General features: G+C 36.0%; 1 protein-coding gene across 2 annotated transcripts; it reads right to left on the bottom strand.

Annotated features, from left to right (window-relative positions):
• Nucleotides 1-626: 626 nt before the first annotated feature.
• LOC110765244 (ARM repeat superfamily protein) lies at nucleotides 627-20,181 on the bottom strand. 2 transcript variants are annotated; one of them, XM_021968328.2, is made up of 29 exons: nucleotides 19,949-20,181; nucleotides 19,340-19,593; nucleotides 19,086-19,246; nucleotides 17,884-17,949; nucleotides 17,322-17,439; nucleotides 17,128-17,237; nucleotides 16,931-17,026; nucleotides 13,907-14,030; nucleotides 12,814-12,881; nucleotides 11,642-11,728; nucleotides 10,669-10,821; nucleotides 10,483-10,578; nucleotides 10,237-10,296; nucleotides 10,025-10,143; nucleotides 9,792-9,879; nucleotides 8,874-8,978; nucleotides 8,697-8,801; nucleotides 8,564-8,616; nucleotides 8,384-8,447; nucleotides 8,146-8,280; nucleotides 7,395-7,507; nucleotides 7,228-7,321; nucleotides 6,585-6,804; nucleotides 5,577-5,707; nucleotides 4,424-4,570; nucleotides 3,616-3,744; nucleotides 2,851-2,949; nucleotides 1,618-1,656; nucleotides 627-1,244 (listed from the first exon to the last, which is right to left on the bottom strand). In XM_021968328.2, exons 2-29 carry the CDS (start codon nucleotides 19,578-19,580, stop codon nucleotides 1,107-1,109), a joined length of 3,159 nt encoding a protein of 1,052 aa, XP_021824020.2. In that variant the 5' UTR covers nucleotides 19,581-19,593; nucleotides 19,949-20,181; the 3' UTR covers nucleotides 627-1,106. The 2 variants fall into 2 exon arrangements, with proteins under 2 accessions (XP_021824020.2, XP_021824021.2); XM_021968329.2 differs by having other exon boundaries at nucleotides 8,697-8,798.
• Nucleotides 20,182-24,224: the final 4,043 nt, after the last annotated feature.

The raw sequence follows: 24,224 nt of genomic DNA, 5'->3' as shown, positions 1-24,224 counted from the left end.
AGTTTCTACACATGAGGATCTGAACAATTGGTATTATGTATGAGCTCTTGGGTACTCTTCCGTTGAATGACACTCCTTTTCTTAGTTTTTATTCACCATAAATTATGTTTCTAGTCAAATAATACACATACAATAAACTGTTGCTTAACTTGTTACATTTATGCATGCTGGATTATATGTCGAAGAACATGAAACAATTGCTAAATCATGGTAAGGTTAGAAGACAAATTATAGAAAATGTTCCAGGTTCTAGAAAATCCCGAATGAATTGAATATCAATCAACCTGAGTTGATTTCAAACGGCCATTTAATCGAAGTTCATATGTCAACGTAATTTAACTTGAACAAGAGAAATTAAAGAGCCTTAGCTGCCTTCTAGAGCATTTACCTCTGCACCGATAATCATAGTTCGGCTTTCGCCCTTTCCATTTTCAGAATATAAGAACAGAAAGAAAACAAGAGAAATAGAACATTTAAAAGTTTTAGATGATATTAGAATCAACTCTTGGTGCAGATAAAATTGTCAAATGTGCTTGATGTCTGGCCTGCAAACCCCCCTTCTAATTCTAGATAGGAATTCCAGGTGAAACCAAAAAGAGCCAAGAAAAGAGAGATGCCCAAGAGACTAGAACAAACATTTAAATCTTTTTCCTTTCTTTCCTATTATCAACAAATACAAAGAATATGTAAAGGTTAATGTACAGGCTTACAACTGATCCATCCCTAAACATAAACTTGAGGAGATGTACACCTTTTTTTTTTTTTGCTTTTTTCTTTTTCAAAAGAATTGATTTACTAATATTAGAACTGGCCATTTTAAACTACATGTCAAACCCACCACTATCTTCTACAAACCACCAGTACGGCAAACCTTATAGTGATACCTATACGGCCACCACAAGAAAATTTGTAATGCCCTTTCCAGTTCCACCAACCCATGAACTTCAAAAATATGCTTCCCTTTCTCTCGATACCAGAGATTCTATTTCTAACTAGAGAAAGCCTTCTCCCAATACCAGAGACTCCACGTTTACGACTAGAAGTATTCAGCAAAATATTCTTCTAACATCTTCAGCACGTACAATTCATGTTCTGGAATACTAGAGTTACTTCACGCGAAACTCATGCCTGAATACTGTCAGGTTTTGGGTAAACTTGTCCCTGTTCTTTGAATCCAAGCTTCTGGTAACATCTGCCATAAGCTTGTCAAAACACTGTGAAAGCCGCTGATGTTGATCCGCTGGCTGCAGGTCAATGCAAAAAGAGTCATGTACAGGTGACAATAATTTGAAGAGATACATAGGGTTCTAGAAAACTATTCTCTTGTCAGATTTATATCGCATGACAAATGCTTGTGTTGCTAGACTGTGAAAACACATTCACGAAAAAGTCAAACTGATCAATAGTCCAAATTACAGTCTGCAACATCGCATCTTTCTCTCCCTATCACTAAAATACACGTATAAGACTTGAAAAGATGATTTGGCTGTGATTTAGCACTCTTTTTGTTCGAAAATATATATATTTCAATTTTAAATTCATTGTTACTCAAACAAAAAGTTTGTGTTTGGCCCATCCAATTAACTTGATCTTTAAAATAGTGAAGGCATGACTGACCTGTGAAGCCAAGATCCGAACTTTCAAATCAGAGAACATCTGCAAGTTAAAGACCACCTTTCAGTAAAATATAAAGTAACATACGATAAGTGAAAAGGTTGGGACCATCAACGCAAATCCCTTTCGGTGAAGTTTTTGGTTTTTGGTTTTTGGTTTTCTTTCTATCTATTCTCCCATCACTCTTCCTCACTTCTTTCTCTTTCTTCCTCTCTTTCTCTCTCATGAAAAACTAAACTAAAAAACTTTATCAAATGCAGCCCAAGTAGTTTGGGGTTTCAGCTAATTTGGCCATGCTGATACAAGAAGAATTAACAAAGTTGGCCCACCACAATGAGTTGAACAAAAACATAAAAGGCACTGAATTCAAACGTGCAACTTCTGTATGGAAACGCAAAGGGAGAGCATCCTTTCGTTGGTCAGGAAGGCCATGAGAACAGAGAAAGGTTAAAGACTATATATAAATACTGTACAATTACTGTTGAGACACAAGGCAAACGTACAACATTTGAATATGTTCTTACATTATGAAATGCACAGTGGAGGAGAGTACCATACATAATAGGAGGATCCTTCAAGATTAACAGTTAATAGAGAGAGAGAGAGAGAGAGAGAGAGAGAGAGAGAGAAAGAGAGAGAGATCTGCTCTGTTTCCAAGAAATGTACTAAAAGCTGAATAGAGAAAAGAAAACATTCTTTTCAATTGGCAGAAGAAAAGTACAAGCACATACGCGCACACAGCACGAAATTGAAGAAGCCGATCTTGCACATTACGTGTTGTTTCTGTGGCTAAAGATTTGAACAAGGTAAACTACGAAAGTAAAAGGCCACACATGCACTCAAATAAAAGTATCACACACAGAATGGGAAATTGAATAGTGTATCAGATGAAGATAGGATGAACTGATTAATAAGGGGCATTTAAGAAACAATGTTGCACACATTCCTGTTGTGTTTGTGGCTATAGATTTGAGCAAGGCAAAATATGAAAGTAAAAAGCCACACATGCGCTCAAATAAAAGTACAACACAAACACACACACACACACACACACACACACACAGAGAGAAAAGAAAATTGAATAGTGTATCAGATGAAGGTAGAATGAACTGACCAATAAGGGGCATTTAAGAAACTGATGTTGCACGCACATGTGTTGTGTGTGTGGCTAAAAGTTTTGAACATGGTAAAATATGAAAATTAAAAGTCACACATGCACTCAAGTAAAAGTATCACCTGCTCACTAATAAGTACCAAGCTGAGCATTGGTCTGCTAAGACTCCACTGGTTGCCACAGTCCTCGAATAAAACAATCTCAAATAGCGTCTTCAGTATCTTTACATATAAAAGAAAAAAACAATCAGATTATTAATATAACCTAAGAAATTGAGTAATCATGGAGGAACAAAATAATAAAAAGTCATCAAAGTTTGGAAACCTAAAGAAAGAGTAAGCGTATTCAATTCACTTCATATACATGGGGTATGCAAGTGATTTCATGCAGAAGTTTGACACAAGACCAAAAATTATAATCATCATTGACAGCACATAATTCACACAAAATGCTATTCTGAGCACTAAACTTTTTCAATATTGTAAATTACAGACTTTCAAGTTTCAAGATTCTATTCAGCTCTGTAACAAGGAAAAAAAAAAGTTTTCCATTCTGAATACCAAACTATAACCACCTAATTCCCAAAAAAAAACCAACCCGAAGTCCACAAGAGCATATATACATCTAGACCTCGTCCTCTTAACGGTGAGGCACACAAACACTTGATTCACAGACATCCAGACATGGGATTAATTGAACTAAAAAAATGCAAAACATATGTATACAAGTCAATTGGATTTGTGCATTTCCTCAAGTTATTATGTGAGACAAGAGCAAACACTTAAAATATTGGAGCTCAATGCCAAAGAAAAGCATATCCACTTAACTAAGCACAAAGTGTAACATAACCCAGAAATTAGAGCAACAACGTACAGATCCCCACTTACTTCTGGAAACAAATTGGGGCAGTCTGAAATGTGACGAGCAAGATTGACCGCAGTAGGTAATGTGGGCGCCTCACCCATTGTGATGTTGTTGAAGTAGAAAGCAGCCAAATTATCAACAGCAGATGCACACTAGCGCAAAAGGTAAATTTTAGGATTGAATAATGAAAATAATGAAAAATATGATCGCGGATGAAGAAAAGTAACTGGTCAGTTGGTACAAGCACATTTCTACTTGAGATTCCTTTTTTTTTTTGGGACAACAATTGCTTGCCAGAAACTTTATTCGGTGGAATGAATTTTTTAAGTAATTTTGACATTTGTTTTCCAAATAAACATTACTATTCTATTTCAGTTCCAATAACCACAATACCCAGATTTCTACTAGTACAGTGTTGGCTGGTTGGGGGTTAACACTTGGGTATTAGCAGTCACTAGCCATTGATCATCTGAGGCGTTGCCACTGACTGGCTGGTAACCCGTTGAAAGTTGCCAAAGACTGCCGAGGGTTAGGCAAGAAATTGGACTTGAGGGAGTAGAACTGGTGGCAACGAAAGGTTTAATCTTATTCCAAAACCAGACTTGTGCCCTTGAGAAGCAAAGTTATTTTCTACATTTCAGACTAGTTTTCTTTTCACTTGGACACATATTTCTATGACTGATCTTCTAGTTCTGAACAAAAATTAAGAAAAAATTGCAAAAAATGTTCACTCATAAGTTATTTTCTGACAACAATTGGAGTAAAAAATTTGAGACGTGCAGATAATGATAGAAGAGTTCCTCCGCCCATAGAAGTTGGCATAACACGTACCTGTGATGAAATACTTGTATCTAGACCTTTAAGCCCAGATTCAAGGGATCCAACTATATGCATAAAAGTAGTGGTATCCAGATTCAGCATATAAACTATATGGCTGTTGAATAAAACCTCCAAGAATGCAAAGTAGGCCCTTGTCAGCTGCACATAGAAGAAAATCTAAATAAAGATCTTCCTACAAATTTCAAGCAAGAGAAAAAACTCGATGCAAAAGAAAACTAAAGAGCATGATATGTTTAAAGTATAAAAAAAGCATCCACATGAGAAAATTTTCAGCAAGGACTAGAAGTTCAGAACCATGCTTTTCAAACAACAGCGTTTTCTCATTTCCCATTTTTTCTTCGGACAAATAGAAGGAACTATTTTTTTTTGTTTCTTATGTTTTATTAATTCTTAATTTATAGTTTGTTCCAGAAACTGTGGTTAACCCAACAACCTATATGAAATACATCATAATTCAAGACTAGCATATTCATATTCTGTGGAAATAATTGATGGGAAATGGCTGTGCGTGACTTGTTGGAGGTGTTGCAGAGTCTTGTGACCAGCCTGTACAAGATTATTTCCAAGGTATTTGTTTAGGAGATCGAGGGATTGCATGGCACATCTATTTCCACTTCCCAGCCATTGTTATTATAATTTTAATTAGCCTCCAAAATTTCCACTGACATTTGGTGGACTCTGAGGCTTTCTTCCACAATTTCCAGCAAAAAAAACCTAAGTGTCGACGTAATTTCAACAAAATGGTGGAAGGATATACCCTATACCAGGTTTTGGTGTCAGAATGACTGAAACACCTAATTTGGCTGAAGTTCAAGCACGTTCCAACTTCATTTACAATCATTTAAAGTAGTATTAAATACTAACTATTCATTAAAAAATAATAAGTTGGTCCACTTTGAATGATTCGCAACAAATTCCAATTCCTCAGAATTTCCATATTAGCTAGAATCTCATATTCTGCACCACACACAAACACACACACACACACAAAACAAGTAGTACCCACAAAATCAAACTTCGAAGATGGAGTACGCACACAAACAGGCAGACATTCAAAACCATATGATTCTAGTTAAAATAAATCCAACCAGGTATTCAAAACTAATAGATGTCGAAAGAAGACTTGCAACAAAAGTTCATGTACCTTACGGAATGCCAATATATCAGCCAAAGGAATTGATAATGTCATCTTCAGTGCAATATCAAGTGCATCAGAAAGAGCTCTATCACCATATAGCTCAAACACCCCAAAGTTAACATAATTTCCAGCAAGAGCTGTTATTTGGCAACAACACACTAGAATCAGTTCATAACATAACATTTCTACAAGCTATTTATTTATTTGTTTTAATATTCAACCAGAAAAGCAGGGAAACAGCCACTACAGCATTTCTAGCTAAAAAAATAGTATTTGCAATTCTGTCCTAGAAAAAAAAAATTAAATTGAATGCACAACTCTGAAAGAGAACTTTATTTTGTTGTCTCCTGTTTTCAATTTGAAAAGAATAGCAGTAATAGAAGAAGAAGAAAGAGTTGGGATGCTCTTATTAAAACAGAGGCAAATAACAGAAATGAAAAACAAAATCTAAACATCAGTTTTCTTATGGTATCTGCAATTTATTCACTTCGAGCTTATTTGTTGAACTACAAATTGATGGGTTTTCTCCAATTATCTTCATAGACTCTTTAGCTTGTCTTTGTTACGGTCACATTATTTTTTGTGTAATCATATTTCTTTTAAGAATTTACATACATAAAACATTGATGCATGTTCAGTCTTTCCATCTCTAAACTTCCCTTTTTTTTTTGTCTTTGTTTTTTTTTTTGACAACCCAGAACTCCACTTTGTCAGCTTTGCTGACTCAGCTTCCAAACTGGGGCCCACCTGCTGAACCCTACAATCTTTGGGGGGCAAGGAAACTCTGGCAATAATTGTGAGATAGGTACCTCAGTGAGTTTTGAACCCCAAACAGGCGGTTCCCCAACAAGTCCCCCAACCACTGGACCACAACTCACAGGTTAAACTTCCCATTGAATAAATTAAATTGTTAAGGTCGCCCATGATTCAATCAATATTTCACAGTCTCACCTTTAACATGCCTTTCTTAAACCCACATTACTGTTACAAGAAACAAGAGGTTCATGGTCTCACCTCTCGTGAGAATAGTTAAAGAAATCCATATTCCCTTGTATTTGAAGGCATATATATCAGCAACATTTGGGAGAGACAAAATCCTTGACCCATAAGCAACAATCAATTTACTGACTTCTCGGAAAAGAAGTATGCCATTAGGAGAAGATGAGTCAAAAGTCAAACGTTGGGCTTTGTTCAGTACAAACTCAGCCATGAATTTCAGTAAAGGGGTGGTCACCTGCAGCATTAAGTATTGAAAATTTGAGAAAAGAATAACCATTATTTATAACCATTGACTTTGGAAGAAATAAATAAGGAACCAAATGTAGATGGACATGCACATAATACAGAGATAGATTTCAGGACTGGAAGACAACAATGATATCAAGAGATAAGTATTTAATTCTACCTGATCAACAAGCTACAAGATATAATGCAAAGGGGTTGTTGAACAAGAAACAGGCTTTTGCATTTGCTTCACAAGACATTTATTTATTTATTTTTAATAAAATCTTTCAGAAAATGTGGAAATCCTTAATTAGTACTAATGGTTCAGTTCCAAAGTATGAAAGTTTAGATAATTCATTGTTGGCTTAACCACTTAAGACATCAGAACTCTGTTGAATTTCTCGATAAAGGAAGAAGTTAACATATCCTTTACCTCTGGTGTATCAGACCAGTGCAAAATGCCTTTCAAAAGAAGTGGCATGTGTGCGGGGTACAACCAATCAAACAGAAGCCCATAAGTTCTGCGACTGAAGTTATTCAAAGAGAAGAGCATAAGAAAAATATTATGTTATTCAATTCAAAAAATGAAGAAGCATTTACCTATTTGTGGCCATGGCAATTCCTCTAAGGTCTCTCATCAGCCCAATTAACGCATACTTTACAGCATCAGTACGAAACATTGAATCAGGAGTTGATTCCAGATTGATGAAAACCTAAAATACCACATATAGTACATGAGTAACTAAAATTAAACCCTACAAAAATAATTAACGTTGGCAATACACAAATAGCAACAATCTTTCTTCAAAGAACTCAAGCAACAATGACTAATAAACAGAGAGGACCAAGAGGATTTTTTTTAGAAATTAAAACAAATGTGAGGTAGAAGTGGGTTTATTGTGGGATAAGGTCCGGGATTTCCGTTTCTGCTAGGGTTCAGGAAATACCATTTTAATTTATCCATATGGATTTGGAATTTTGCAATAACTTAAGAGATTGTTTTCTTCTAGTTGGCTTGTAACAATGAGTAGCTGTTATTCTATATTTTCTTGATAGCTGGACCCCTTGTTCAAGTTCATTGTTCTGGCTTTCACTTTCATTAATAAAATTCATTCTTATTCAGACGACTGTATAGCAGGTTTGTAAATTCTCCCCTATTATGAGAAAGAAAACCACACATTGATAACCAATAGCGAACTTAACACTAAAATCAGTATGGTCAAGTATTTTAATGAAGAGTGCAAGAAAACATGTGCAGATTATACAGCATGCACATAAGCAAAATTTGTGTGTGTGTGTGTGTGTGTGTGTGTGTGTGTGTGAGAGAGAGAGAGAGAGAGAGAGAGAGTACTTGCAGAAGTGGATCCATGGAAGATTTAAATTTCACAGGGCTGTCTTCCATGAATATTAGCCAACCAATTGTGTAATAGAAAGTTGTTCTGCTGCGAGAACATCTATACTCTTCTAGAAATGGGAAGTGCTCCCTCTGAAAAGAGACATTCAAGATGAGAACTTTTCAGACAAGAGACTCAAGATTTTCAAATCAAAGCTGTAAACGTAAAAGAAAGACATCTCAGATCTGGATTTACAGTGTGATTGGCAACTATAAATTTGACAGTATCCAACTTCAAAAGTAGCTTTCCAGTCATGTATCTGCAAAAAGAATTATAGTGGTACATTAAGTAAGCACCATTAAGGGAAATGAGGTTCTCTTAAATCAACAAGCAACTCCAATGCTCTAAACCAAATACTGAAATAACAAAACTAACCCAGATGCCAGCTCCAAAAATAAACTCAGGGTGTGACCAATGACCTCCTCACTCTGAGAATAGGCAAGGATTAAAATGCAAAACAGAATAAAGAAAAGTATCTAACATAAGCAAAGGATGAAAACTATTTCACCTCAGTATAACATTTCAGGTTTGTAGCAATCTTGCCAACAATCGCATTTAACATTAAAAGATGATCCTGAAGTCCAAGAAGCTCAGAAAGGCGGGCATATAACTGCTGCAACAATAAGAGAAGCTTCAAGCGCAATGTTAACATAACTTTAAAGAATGGAAGGGAAAAATTAATTACCTTTGAAGAATGCATGGCCTGATCACCCACATAAGACTTCCGAAAATGTTGAAAGAAGGTAAGGATTGCACGATCTAGTCTTTGCTTGCTTATTTCACCATATCTCTGCCAAATGACAGAGTGATTAAAAGAAAGTAAAGAAAGGTGAACAATGTTACTAGTTGCATCCTTATTAGGAATTTTTTTTTTAAGAGAAACAAAGTTTTATTAAAGATCTAAAATCACAATACAAAACTTAGTGAACCAGAAGTCCACCATCAAATTGATGCAGCCCTAACAAAAAAAATCTCTAACATATACTTCATACATTGTAATACAAACTTTAAAAGCTATCCTACAGCATCACCCCAATCTAGTACAATTGCAGAAATGAAAGATCCAAAAGCTAGAGAAAGAGAAGCCCATAAGGATGCCCAAAACCTGACTCTTTTCCAAGAATTCTCTTCTACGTCCCCACTATAGTTCTCGAAGATTCTCCTATTTCTCTCTAACCAAAGTACTCAAAAGACAGCTAATTTCTTGCCTTATTTCCACTGCAAAAAGACATACTTTTCAGAAAGAAGGTGACTAAGGAATAACCCAATTAACCAGCCTCAATGCATATGAACAGTGTAAATACAATCGAGGTTGCTTATTTAATGTGTGTGGTAATTAATGGGTAATGCAATGGAACCAACGGGTACGTTTGTTACTTTTTCTTTTTCCAGAAAATATAAACTGTATTATAGTTTCATAATAAATACTATTTTGTTTCTGTATCTGTATCCTAGTATTAGAAGGTAAGATTAATTTTATATCAAACCATGACACGAAAAACCACCAAATTAGGCAGAGAAAGATAAGAATAATGTAGCATTAGAAGGTAAATATTCACTTCAAATCTAAAATTTAAAAAGGTAGTCATTCCTGCTGCTGTACCTGGCTGTGTACCCCACTGTCAGTGACATTTATTAATTGCAAGATACGAGCCGAAAGTTCTGCATCAAGTACTTCTTGTGACTCAGCACTGCACAGGAAAAATGTAAAACCATAAATAAAAAAATTGTAGTAACAATACCATGGTACACTCTGCATTGAAGGGAAAAGATAAATGAAGAAAGGAAGAAATGTAGTTTTTCTTTAGATTGGAAAAGTGGTTTTGTTTTCTTTACCTGCACCCAGTACATTGTTTTATCTTAAGAATTGCAGCAACAATATGAACAATCCAAGCAAGTTTGGCTTCAATAACAGAGAGGTCACTGTTATCACTGGTCTGCACTCGAGCTCTTTCCTATTTAATTCAAAAGAATTTATCAAAAACATGAAGTCAACAAATTTTTCTTTTTAATTTCCAAAAGGCATCCTTCACTATAAATGCTCATACCGTATATATTTGCAGAATAGGCTCCACTATGTTTATTATGTACAAACTACTGCTTTCATACTGCAATCCAAAGAAAGGTGGTCACAAGACCAATTTTAACAAAAACAAATCAGTTCCACATGTCAATGTCAGGATACATCTTTAAATGCAATTCTATTTACAAAAATAGTCATTTAACCATTTGCAAAACAATATTTTCTTGAAACTGAAAACGAGACAAGCGCGTATTATTTGTAGAGGCTAGACCTGGAATCTACAGAGGTAAGGAAAACAATCCAGCTGATCCTGAAGAAGTTCAACATTGTCTAATGGGTTCTCAGAAAGATCATCTGGCGATCCATCCTGTAAATAGTAATAGAAGAAAAAGAGAGTGTTGTCTCAACTTTGAAAGTGAAATTATAATATTGACCCAGAAAAGCTTTTGGTGTATACCTGAACGGAATTAAATCTTGATGTGATGAAACCTTCAGTAATTTTAGGCACAAATTCATCAAGCAAGCTGGGTGCATCGCCTTTCAAGTATGGTACAGATGTCACCAATCTAGACCACAGTCCTAAAAGGTAGTATACACTGCTGCTGGCCCACTGGCAAGAAGAAAAAGTTTGTCAGTAATTCAAATTGCAATTTTTTAATCCAGATAATTAGTTCTGGCCACCAGGCGCTATAAACACACTAGGACAAGTAATATTTATCGAATGAAATTTTTGACTTTATAGCGAAAGCAAGAGCAATGCATCTGTTGGAAACACAGAAGAAGAATTAGTAGCAGGTTATCAAACCGCCTGTGTAAACGAGGTGCTCTGCCTAACTGAGCTATAGCCCTTGTGCTGTCTTCTATCTTTATTGATTTTTTACTGTTTTACCTTCAAGGGTATTTTTGTGAGTCGAAGTAAGTAATTAAAATATAAACAAACTTCGGTGGCCTCATATTGAAACCAGCAATTACAGCAATATTATTTTCTTCTGCATCCATGAAGCACAGATGGTAGTGCTAAGATAGATGGTAAAAGTGACTACATCAAAACAGAACAAAAATTTGTGAATTAAAGAAACATTAGGATTGACAATGAAGAACTATATGATAAGAGTGACTAGACTTATATGGTATGACATACAATATAGACCACTAGATGCACTTAACTAAAGGAAGACTAATTTAAATAGAAGGAAAAAGATTGTGAGGCCAATCAAGACTGACATGGGTTGAAGTAAAATGAAAGGATCTACAAAATTTAGATTTAAAAGATAGTATAATATATAAGAAGGGTAGATCAATTGCCGACCCCATACGTGGGACAAAGGCAAGGGTGACACTAATTTATCGTGGAAGTGTTTTCATTTAACAGCCTAATATGCAACAATCTTTGGGTAATGCTTAAAATAAAGAGACAAAAGCCAGTCAACCTTCCAGGATTGTAAAGACTTTAATGTGAACTCTGCTACTAAACGAATCCAGTCACTATAGCCTTCCACATTCACAAGCTCTGACAACTGCAACAGATTTTAGAAATTCAATGAGCATGAGCAAAAAGTTGATCAACTCAAAGCAAGATTTGCATGCCAGAAAAAGAAATTCATAATCAGCATGAGAAATTACAAGCTATCTACACAATCTCACATTAAAATTCACCTTTTCAAGGTACAAAATCTTCACAACAATAACCCCCTGAAGATAATCATTGTACATCAAAACAGATAGAGTAAACTGTCGAAATCCGCCCTGAAGTTGTAGCTAATTTTGGATATGCCCCTTAACCTTTTTTCTTAGAATACCCTTAAGCAATGAAATTAGCCAATCTACCCGCTACTGTTGAATTTTCTCACATTTTCCGTTAAAGAATATCATGTACCCTGCAGCCTTCTCTCTCTTCCCTTCCTCCCTGCCTCAAATTCCATCTCAGGAACACCATGGCTTCATCACCATCACCACCACAACCCACGAAGCCACCACCCCAACCCATGAAGCCACCACCCCCACCCATGGGTCCACCATCACCAACGCAGCCACCACCCAAACCCCAACCCATTTTCTTTGAAACCCCACAACCCACCACCGAATTAATATCAGAGAGAGAGGTAGTGGGCTGGTTTGGATGAGCTGAGGGATGGGGAGGTGGGTATGGGTGGGAGACGAAGGGGTTGGAGGCTTGAAGCCGAGGAGAATAGGGTGGGTGCTTCTTCTTCTTTTTTCCTTCTTTTTTTCTTCTTTTTTTTCCAAAAAAATAATGTTTTTAATGATTGAAGTGTCACATGAGAGGCCTGTGACCCTTTTTAACAGCAAATTGGATGAAATGTGATGCATTTGACGGTAAGGGGAAATTGACTGTTTTTAACAGTTCAAGGGAAATTTATTCTAAGAAAAAAGGGTTAGGGGGTAGATCGAATTCAACAGTTTACTCTAACAAATATCCAAAATAAAATGTAGACTATATATATATACACACACACCCACACACACACACACACACACACATACGTAGTTATATGATTAACCAGAGATACCAAAAATGACTCTTGGGTATTTCTTACCAAAGAAAAAGCCTGATGTCAAAATTACCAAAAAGAATAAGATTTACCTGATAATTCACTCGGAAACGTCCCAAAAGACGACAATATTCATGATAATTATCATGATCAGCAAGACCTGATTTCAGTCCAAACGAATCATTACAAAACAAAACCCAACAGATGAAACATATAATTCTTAAATTAACCAATCAGATTTCGGGCCAGTCGTTTACAGTATTAACTCAATAGCTGACAAGTGTCTAAAACTCAGAAAAAGTAAAATATAGATCAAAGTTTTATTATACTAAGGCATAAAGCGAGGCGTTTTATGGAAACCCTCATGAGGCATAAGTCCCGCTACGTTTAACGCCTTAAATCCCTATTATTATTATAATAAAATGTATATATATTTGGGTCATATGCATTGATATAAAACGTATGGCTGAAATAAATAAAAATTGGGACATGTAAGTAAGTATATGGGCTGGGACCATAAGAGAAAACTTATTAAAATACCAGCCCACAAGTGAAACACTACGTTTCACTAGCCCTATTCTTCTCTGCTTTTCACTAACCCCATCCCCCACCAGCATCTCTCATCTCTCACCGGCATTGACGTCGTCTGGTTGCTCCCTCATCTCTCTGGTCAGATATGGCTCATATCTGCCCAGATCTAAGCTGTTGGGGGAGAAACAGACACAAGGCGAGTGCAGACGCACAGCGCCTTTTGCACCTCCATCACGCACAAATCGCGCCCTGACAGTGCCTCCTTTACCTTGGGCTCTGAGTTCGGCGCTCCGATGCATAGGGAATGCACCTCACAGTGAAGTGTGCCTGATGTGCGCCTTTTGAATCATTGATATAGATACAAATCCTAGCCCCAATCAATAAATGGCAAAGACTACAACCTAGAATAAGTATGGGTAAAAATCGTCCATAGTTTTTCATGCAAAAGCGTGAAAAAGCAAAACGGGAAAACAAAATAATATCTATAAGTTTATAAAATATATACATATACAGTAAGTTTCTAATAAGTATTATATCTAAGGAGTTAATAATTACCAAAAATGTACACAAACAAATTATTTTCCATTCATCATCATTAGAGTACAATATACATTACAAACAAACGGCAACAGAAAAGGGACAAGCCAACCGCACCTTGCCCAGTTTGTAGGATTTCTTTGGTTCCTGTCATTAAATGGGCCAAAAACTTAGAACGGGCAGCATCGTTTGTGAACAAAGAACGTCTAACAGAGGCTAGTCGCACCAAGCACTCCAGTGCCTAGAAAGAACCATAGTGAAAACTCAATTTCAAGGCATTAAACAACAATAAATACATTTATTTAATTGGTGGGCGAAGAAAATTTATACTCCAACAAACAAAGACCAATGCATATTACATAGGGGGGGAAAAAAGACTTCCACTGCTGTATGCCTGCACATACGTGAAGTAACTGTATGTGTTTGCAGTTATCGGGAACTACTAAAAATGTTCTTTCAGAGGATGTACTTTACACAAAAACAAAAAAATAAATAATTAAACCAAGATAAAACATTTATTAGCATTATGACAAGGATCCATCAACAACATATCCATCATCAGCAATAAATTAGCCCAAAAGAGACAGTTTTTTTTCTTTATTCAGTATTAGTACTTGCTAGTAATATTCTTGATCTATGTCCTTATGTAAATTATACAAATTGACACGGAAAGCATTCCCAATCATTCAGAGATAAATTGAACCTCGTTATGGGCTTTAACTACTCCAGTGTTTCGTGACTTGCGATTCTTTCTTCTAAACATGGACAGCAAAGTTTCTCTGTCTTAAGTTTCTTGATCGTAGCTTAGGTGGCTTTATTCTGCTTACAGCCTGGTTAGGTGCTGTTTTGTGTTACACTCCTGGTGTCTAGTTTTTTGCACGTTGAGGGTTGTATCTTTTGGGTGGACAGCTGGTGCACTCACCATTTTCTACTAATATAAGATTACTAGGTTTCCTACTTAAAAACTATATGCATTGACCTAGTTACCTTTTTAAATCGCAAAATTTACTGAACATCTTACAGATCACACTTAGATAAATATTCATAAAAACTTTGTGCATTAATACAAGCTCAGCAACAGTTATTGCTACTTGCCCAAAACACACCATAAATTTTGAAAATACCTATAGGCCAAACATTATCTAAGACAACTTAAAATGCAACCAATGTAAAAGCAAAAGATTGACTAGGTGGGCATACTAACTACGAGAAATTTGCAATCTGCCTGGTTTCAGTAGTTGTGAGAATGTTGCATGCTATAGACCTTCCATAGCTAAGGATTAAAATATACATACCCGCACATATAACAGTACTCAGGACTTACAGAAACATTGATGGAAATATCAATATCGGTCGAAATATCACTATTGGTGGATATATCGATATTGGTAGAGGTATCAGTATCAGTGGAAATATCAATGAAAATAAATAAAAAATACCAAAATTTGCTTTAAGACAGAGAAATTTAGAATGGAACATTAAGAAATGTTACAATCAACACTTCATAAATTAGGCATTTAATCCATGCTAGACAGAAGGCATGTATAATGAAAACAATACTTGTGAGTGATCTATATACTCTTTAATAATTTGTGTATACAATTTGTATCAGATATATATCAATTTTGTTTTCATTTGTATAGAATAGAATTGTATAAGTTTTTACAACAACTTGGATTAATTATTTATTGATTTGACAAAAGAATTTTTATCGGTTAACAAGGATTATATTGAGAATATTTTAAGTAATATGGGTTATATTTGTCAATACAGAGTATTTGAATAATATTGATCACGTCCTACATTCATTGGTTGTGAATCGTAAACAGCCTCACCCCAAAATCGTTAGCCCATTTAGTTTACTCATGTGTTATTGAGATGTTTAGTTTACTGGTTAACACTTCTACTTCGTTGCCAAAATTTATCTTAAATATGTTGGTTTTGAGAGAAATTCCACTGAAACACTGAAATACTACCCAAAGAGCTGATAAAACCAAAGTTTCTAGGAAATCTAGAACCTTGTTCATCATGGGGTGAAGCTTTCCTACTTGTCCGTTGGAGATTTTTCTACTTTTACCTTGCAGGTGTATTGGGTTCACAGTTAAGGACTTTTTTTTCTTATTTCAGGGGGAATGCAGCTTTGGGGTCCAAGGCAGAATATTAACTGCAGAGAATTTGTTACCACAGAGCCATTTCATCACCTGACCAGCTATAGCAGAATAGGCAAGGCAATGAGTCTTCATCACTACATGGTTGCTGAGATTATAAAATTGAATAAAAAGAAAAAGAAAGGGATGTCCCTTATTCAAGAAGGCATTTTCTTCACTGTCGCATGGTTGATGGAGCTATAAAGGACAAAAGAAAGAGATTCTGACTAAAAGAACTCAGCAATGTACCTTGTAGAGTGGTTCCAAAGGCTAAAAGTGGAGTACTTAGCTAGAAAATATAGTAAAATCACCAGTTGTTTTGCACTGTTCTCAACTTTCTTCATCTTGTATTTCTCACTTACTCCAAGGTTCTTGCTTATCTAATTTTAACCTTAAATATGTCATTCATTTGTGGATTAGACTTTAATCGCTTAGGGGACCGTGCTGCATATGATCTTGGTACTTGGGCAACTTCATATGATTCTTTGAACTATTAAAACAACAGATGTTTTACTGGTTTCTTTTTTTGCCTTTTTCCTATTCTTTTCATCGGTATGCATAGGAATCAGGATAATTAACATGATGTACAAGTTCCATGACATGCATAACACCCTCATAACTCTTTTTTCTTTTCTTTTCCCTTTGAAAAGAAGGAACTTTAATATATCACAAAAACAACTACACAAGCAATGGACAAGAAATCCATTTCAGCATCCTCACAACTCCAAATATTTCTCAACCAAGTTAGGTTAGTTCACTATTAAAAATCTTTGGGGTTATGAGGATGCTGAAATGGATTTACACGCAATAAAAAATCCAAATACCAAACATTGATGAGCACAGTATCATGCCAAAGTAAATGCCAGTTAAAAACTTGACAAAATTAAAAGAAAGTGTTGGAAAAAAAAAATTGTGCCTTCAATCATCCGATACAAAACTTCCAATCACAGAAATCATCAACAATTAGTTCAAACAGAAAATTACATATACTAACCTCCTTTGAAAGGGGGGCCTTTGTAATGGCGTAGTAATCAAAGAATACTTGAAGTGTTGATGGATCCTCCAAAACTGACCTCCAAGCAGATGGAATCTGTAAAATTACTAGAAAATTATTATTTATGATCCATTACAGAAGGGACTCCTTGGAAGACCTTCAAATGGTTAAAAATCCAAAACAAAAGAGGAAAATACCTGAACAGTACCAAATTCTTCAGAACTTTCATCAATTGATGTCCCAACAAAATCAAAAGATAAACATTTAAGCGAAAGAGAAAGAGCCAGCTCTTGCAATCGACTTGCAACTGTGCATCACAAGAAGTACAATATTAGAAAGCAGTGGTAAGGGAGAAACCCAAACAATTTCAGAACAAACGTCATCATATTACCATTAGTTTCCAGTTGACGCAATGAAGTTAAGGATATTTGGAATATTTGAAACAGAGACTGATCCCTGAAGGAGCAGGCAACCCTCCGATGATGAGTTGAGGGCAACCCAGGATTAGGCTGACCATTTAGTAGTTTATGAACATAGAGGCAAATGTTAGTCAGTATATATTAAAAACTTGGATAGTTTGAAAACGAGAGGCCATTTGATGGAAACAAAACAAAAGTAAGTTCAATTCTTATTTGCAAAATTGAGAAGTGACTTCGAATCAATAGTGAAACTAAATCAAATAATAACATGCCTACATATGTTCAACCAAGGTCAAACTTTGAGTGCTCAAACTAACCTCTATTGATGTTCATGAAGAAGAAAATCAACAAATAAATATTCAAAACACACACATTCATCTAACCATGCAAGGATGCCTTAAAGAAACTACAGGATGGTAGTAAGACAAGAGTAAATAACCAACAACAAAAAAATCAACGAAACTTTCTGTAACTAAAAGGTAATATATTGCCTTAATGATGATAGACTGACGGAAAAAAAGATTGAAGTCTAACCTGATTCATCTCAGACACAAGTTGGCTCAATATCTTCAAACCAATGGCATAGTGATCAGATGTTGCCTGGTAAAACAAATTGTTTGTGAGTTACAGTTATCGGCAAAATGTACTGACTAGAATATATAAAATAGGGAACACAACCGCTTCAATCTCTAAGTAGTAGCACATGTACTCAATATAAGGAGTAGCACATGTACTCAATATAAGGAGTAGCACACGTACTCACATGTAGTACCACAGTTCTAATAGACCAATATTACAAAGCAAATGGAGCACATGAAATTCAATACAGTACAAGAAATTTGCTTACTGAGAAGAGAAGAAATGAGAAGCTACTAAGTATTAGAGCTTGGTTTTTGGCATTGATTCAGTGGCTGGGACCTTTGATTAATTTCAAAACTGAAGACAAATTTGTTGGTTATTTGTCTGGTATCAGGAAATATTAGTAAATATGGGATATCGGGGTGATTGGGGATATATTGCCGAAGAAATAGGCTTACTCATCCACCCCTCCCCCCTCCCCCCAACCCCCCCCCCGGTATCTGTATCAACACCTAAAAAAATGGGATATATCAGCCGATATTTTCATCCTTGGATGGAACTATAGTCTGATGGTTGTGTTTTCAGTGGTGTGGACGAAAAATGAAATAGAAGAATACTCGAAAAGTATGCTGGTGAGGTTGTGGGGATTTTGTGAGATAAAATTCGATTTTGGACCTCTCTATAGGATTCAGTTTCTTTTATGTTTTGTGATGTATTCGATTTTGGACCTCTCTATAGGATTCAGTTTCTTTTATGTTTTGTGATGTACCATTGTACTATATATATGAGAACTGGAAGGATGTTGGCAGTAAGATTCTGTTTATCTTAGATTCAATGTAATGCGGTTTTGTTGTATGTGTCCTGGTTGATAGTGCTAGTATTTTTATTCAGTAGTTGATAGTGTATGTTTCCTGGCTGATAATGTTTGTTCAAAGTACTTTTATCTTAGATTCAATGCAACAGCATTGCCACAGAATCCTAAAATTTTCAGTATCAAATGACGAACAGAAGTTCATGATGAAAATATATGCACATTAAATATGCACACATACATAAATAAATATGAAGGTTAGTACAATAGACCATACAAAAGAACATAGATTGCTGAGTACTTGAAGAAGTTACAACTACAAGTTATAAACAGAAAGTCCCATCACCTGGTTCAAGAAGTTCATTGACTCTTTCACCACTTCCCGAAATCGATCATCATCAAACCACCCAAACTTGGTGAGTCGACATAAGAGTTGGATTAAGGATGCAGTCACAAATGGCTGCAACTCAGGTCCTCTAGTGGCCAAATAGTTAATAAGGTAACTCCCTACACAAATTTCCACATTGTTCAATTTCATACATTAAAGGTAAGATGCAAACAAGAAGAAGAATAGCAAACAGATAAAGTCAGGGAGATTACGAATATCAAGACGAAGCTGCAGAGCAAGGCTATGGTCAGTGACTTGCTTCAACAAACTAGAACTTGCTAGCATCAACGCGTACGGAGTCACAGCATTGTCCAGAATGTATTGGCACTGTGAAATGTATTCGATGTTCACAGAAAAGCATTTGAGAGTGTTCTCAGCGTGGGCTCGTTCAACAGAGTCCTGCGAATTGTACAGCCTCTCACACAAAGCCTCCAGTTGCCGTAACCCTTCCATCGCTTCAAAAATCCTATCATCAACGTCAGGTTCAGATTCTCAGCACAAGAAATTAAAGTAATCAAAACACATACATAAAATAGTAGCAGCATCTACTTTAGCCCAATATCAGTTTCCAAGAGATGAACAGTTCAAATGCCAGAGACAAACAATCATAGGTTTTCTCAGAAACCAAACAGAGCAGCCCAATAAATTTGCAACTAATTTCAAATGAAAAACAAAATGGAAAAGCATCAGTTCTGAATCTGCACAAGTAAAAACAGAAAGAGAAAAGCATCACGGCATTGTAGAAGCCATGCAAATGATCCTAGGAGATTGAAATTCACAGTAGAACAATCTCCCAAGACAGTGCCAGAAGGCGGTTGTACCCTTTGCGGTGGATCTGAGATCGAAACCCTAGCGCCCAGTGGTCCTAATGTTGCATTGAAAATGGGAATTTCGACCGCACAAAGATATATTGGGATTCTTTTGGTGTTGGTATTGGATTTTCTTTATGCCCTGGTGCCTTGTGAAGGAGTCTACAATGGCGAGCAAGCGAGAGCACAAATGTGAGTTTTTTTTTCTTTTTCTATAGAAACGGGCCCCTTAAATTTAGACACGGCACGCACGAATATATATCAGTTCCTAAAATTAAATATAAAAAAACAATTTTATTAGCTTAATTAACAACAAAAAAATACAGATCAAATAGGGAAAATGCAATGGATTTGTAAAGGGCTGTTTGGTATAAAATTTAAATACCATATACGATTTTAGAAACTTATGGAATACGTTTTGAGAATAGAATTCGTGTGTGGCATGGTATTTTTTTTAAATATGGTTTTCCTTGTATGTTGTTACTAAATCTACCCATGTTATTATTACCATATTTTCTAATTGGCTTCTTTTTATTCCTATGATTTTTATTTTTATTTTTATTTGGTCAGATTATTCCTGTGATTTTGTGCCAACTATTGGATTTCGGGTCGTTTAACATTATTTTAAACATCGCACACCGTTGGATTATCTATTTTATCTACATAGAACTGTTTTCTTTATTATCAAGTTTGTTTTCCATTTACAGTATTTTTATTTTTTGGTCGTATTTCCATTTACAGTATAGTAATGCACTTTTGAAAAAAGGTTTGAGTTTGAAAAATTAGTTCCTAAATCGTATGTTTTTCATTATGTTGTTGCCAAATCTATTAATGTTATCATGTACTTTCTAATCATCTACATTTTGACCTAATTTTTGTCTCATAATTGTTTGCCTCTTGTTGGAGGATTGACATATGGTATTATCTTATTTCAAAAATAAGACTTGAGTTTTCTATTTGAGTGTTGGTATTTGTACCATATTTACTGATCACATTCATGACAACTTCTTTAGTAAAGGTGGGTCCACATACATATGCATAGTCCACCTCTATTAGAGAAGTGGTCATCAATGTGGTGCAAATATTATTATTGTATTCCAAACCAGGGAACCTTATGTTTGTGTGGTAAATATTGCAAAAAGGTTTATTTGTAGAAATGCCCCCTGTAGTTTCCAAATAGTCCTTACGTTTTAAATGACTCAATATGTATGCGCCAAATGGGACTCGAACCTCTAACCTCTACCACTAGTCTAATCACTTTGTTGTGAAAATGAGTATAACAAATATATTTAAAAGCTTCCCAGAAGAACAAAAAAACCAAAAAACAAAATATTAGCTTTAAAACCCGTACACGTCTTTTTCTCCCCATTTTCTCTAGCCACTCTTTCTTTGTGTGCCATATCCTCTCCTTATTTTCTTCTCGAATCGATCTTTCTTCTCACACACACACACACACACACACACACACACACACACACACACACACACACACACACACACACACACACACACACACACACACACACACACACACTCTCTCTCTCTCTCTCTCTCTCTCTCTCTCTCTCTCTCTCTCTCTCTCTCTCTCTCTCTCTCTCTCTCTCTCTCTCTCTCTCTCTTATCTTCTTCTTTTTCTCCTTTTTCCTCTCTTCCTAGTCACCGCACTCTAAGCATGACATACGTGTCATATTTGCAGTGTTCGTGTCAAGCCGTTAAGAAAAGCGAGTTGACATGGCACGGCCCGTTAAGAAAACGGGTGGAAAATATCAAACATGAACATGACCCATTACAATTTGTGAATCACACGACACGACCTGTTTCACCCGTTACGAATATAAAAAATTGAAAACTGGAAAACAAAAAATGAAACCACGTACAAAACCACATTGTAGCCCCCCTTTCATCTTTCTCTCCTCCTCTCCCAATCCTAATAACTCAATCTCTCAACTTCACAAAATACCAAGCCTAAATCAATAAAACAAAATTTTCACAAAACATATTAAATGAAAACCAATAAATCACAATTGGAGTTAGAAGATATAAGCAAATATGCATCAAACCCACAAAATAAGTAACAGACAAATCAAACCCACCATGCACATGAGAGAGATGTGAGATCGCAAGAAGAAGAAGATGAGGTTGAGAGAGGTTCTGGGAAGAGAAGGAAAGGGAAGATTGACAGAGATAGAGCAAGAGAGAGATCACAATAAGAAGAGAAGATGAGGTTGGAGAGAGAGAAAGTGAAGCGCTACCCGTCAGAATGAAGAGACAAATGCTAGGGGTAGGGATTTTAGAATAGCAAATTACAAAATTACCCCCTCTTAACTGGTGGATTCATGAATTTGTGAATAAACAACGAAACAATATGTTAGCTTAACGGGTCAACACGATATCAACATAACACTATAACCCCAACCTGAATACTAAATTTTTTTTGCGAATTCATGTTGTGTTAATAGGGAGCATATAATATTGCCAGATCTACCGCACTCCTCTTGGATCGAGGCCATACTTCTTCTCCTCTCTTTGCAGCCACCTTACCCCACCCAATCTCATCTTTCCTCGACGCTGCCATCGCTAAGCAGAGATCTGCTCTCTTCATCTCCATCTCTCTCTCGCAGATGTTGCCTCATTAACGACGTCACCCAATACTGACGACTTCCGATCGAAGCCAAAATAGCCTGCAACCGACCGATAGAGGGTCGGCGATGATTTCATTTTGGCCAAGCCGATAGCCTCTCGGTCGGTACTCGGTTACCTCGTTTTGTTTCGGTTGCCGAACTGAAACCACCCCTACAAGTTATGGCCATTTCCCCTTGGGCTAGAGTAAACCTCGTTGAGGGTTTCTAAATATGTTTTTATCTTATTACCAAATGTACTAATATTAATTATTATACTTTTTAAGCATCTAGATTTGTACCAAATATAATGGTGGTAGATTATATCATGTTATTTTGAGAATCATTAACTTTTTTATTAAATATATTAATTAAGAATTCTCACTACCTACATCATTCTGCATGAGGTGAGTAAGCCAAATAGACTCATCCTCCTACCAAAATTTATATTCATCTCAACTCAAAGATAAGTTGTTTGGGAGTGAGCTACTTTATTATAATATCTAGAGACAAACTTAAAAGAGATATAATGAAAACTGATTGCCAAAACCAAAACATCACGAAAAAGAACCTCATATGCACCAAAATGACTATCAGCCTGGCCAAGATGATTAAGCACTACCTGAGTATCACCCTCAACAACTAGGGACATGAAGCCAACATCAAGAGCAAACCGCGGTCTTTCTCTTATAGCCAATTATTATGTAGCTTTAGGAGAAAATCACCCAAAGATTGGTTTTGCCATCGCTCCCATTAATTCACCAAACTCATTTTGAATAACTGCACCAATACCTTTTTTCTAAGAATTTACCCCACAATAACTATCCACATTCAACGTTGGTAATCCATAATAGGATGGAATCCAATAAGTTGACGTTAGAGTCCTAGCTACAAACCTTTTGGCATTGATTCTGATAAACTCTTCATACATGGATTGAGTAATTTTATAGATAATCTCAAGCTTCCATAAAGGTCTACTATGAGTAGCACAATTTCTTTTATACCAAATCATCAAAGAAATATAAACAAATTTTTTTCTCCCTACCATTTTCCACTACCACTACATGAGTCCAAAGATTTATAAATGTTGGTTCCTTCCTGACATTACAAATTGTGCTAAGAAACAAATAATTCCCAACTTTCTTAGCATCTGAGAATTCTCATCAAGCTTGAAGAACAAATTCAGCCTCCTTTCACAACTAATACAAACATCCTCATTAGAAATTTTCATGCAGTTGAGCTCCCAAGCACAAGGTAATATTATATGAAGTGGGTTGTACCCAAAATGTCTCTAGGGCTTACCCTCTAGACCCTAAAGCGAAGTTAGGCCCAGCTCCATTGAGGAAGCGACTGGCCCTACCCATTGGCAACAAGGCCCACCAAGCGCGATCCCAAGAAGCACGTTGATCCCATAGGAGGAATGATTATGTGTTAGGATCCCATAGACCGCCCAATATGAAGATGTCACTTCATTAGAGACCTAAAAGTCCCATATTGGAAGGAAACAAAATGAGGGCTTCTTCTTCCCAATATAGAAAATAGTTTTTTTTTTCACAAAAATGGTAACTTGAAATCTCTCTAGGCGTAAGGACATTACCTTTCAATCTTTCTTTAGGGAATGATATGACTTAGGCATCAGAGGGTGGTTGGTGGCCCCACCACTACCTCTA

Source organism: Prunus avium, chromosome 2 (assembly GCF_965620075.1).
Source record: "Prunus avium chromosome 2, drPruAviu1.hap1.1, whole genome shotgun sequence".
In the NCBI taxonomy this organism is placed as follows: Eukaryota; Viridiplantae; Streptophyta; class Magnoliopsida; order Rosales; family Rosaceae; genus Prunus; species Prunus avium.
This window is presented reverse-complemented; position numbering and strand designations above follow the sequence as displayed.

Coding starts and splice junctions, on each gene's coding strand:
- LOC110765244 (XM_021968328.2), bottom strand. CDS start 19,580: ATGGAAGGGTTACGGCAACTGGAGGCTTTGTGTGAGAGGCTGTACAAT. Junction 6,805..7,227: donor ACTGGTCTGATACACCAGAG/GTAAAGGATATG, acceptor TTAATGCTGCAG/GTGACCACCCCTTTACTGAA. Junction 1,245..1,617: donor TTCGGATCTTGGCTTCACAG/GTCAGTCATGCC, acceptor ATTGACCTGCAG/CCAGCGGATCAACATCAGCG.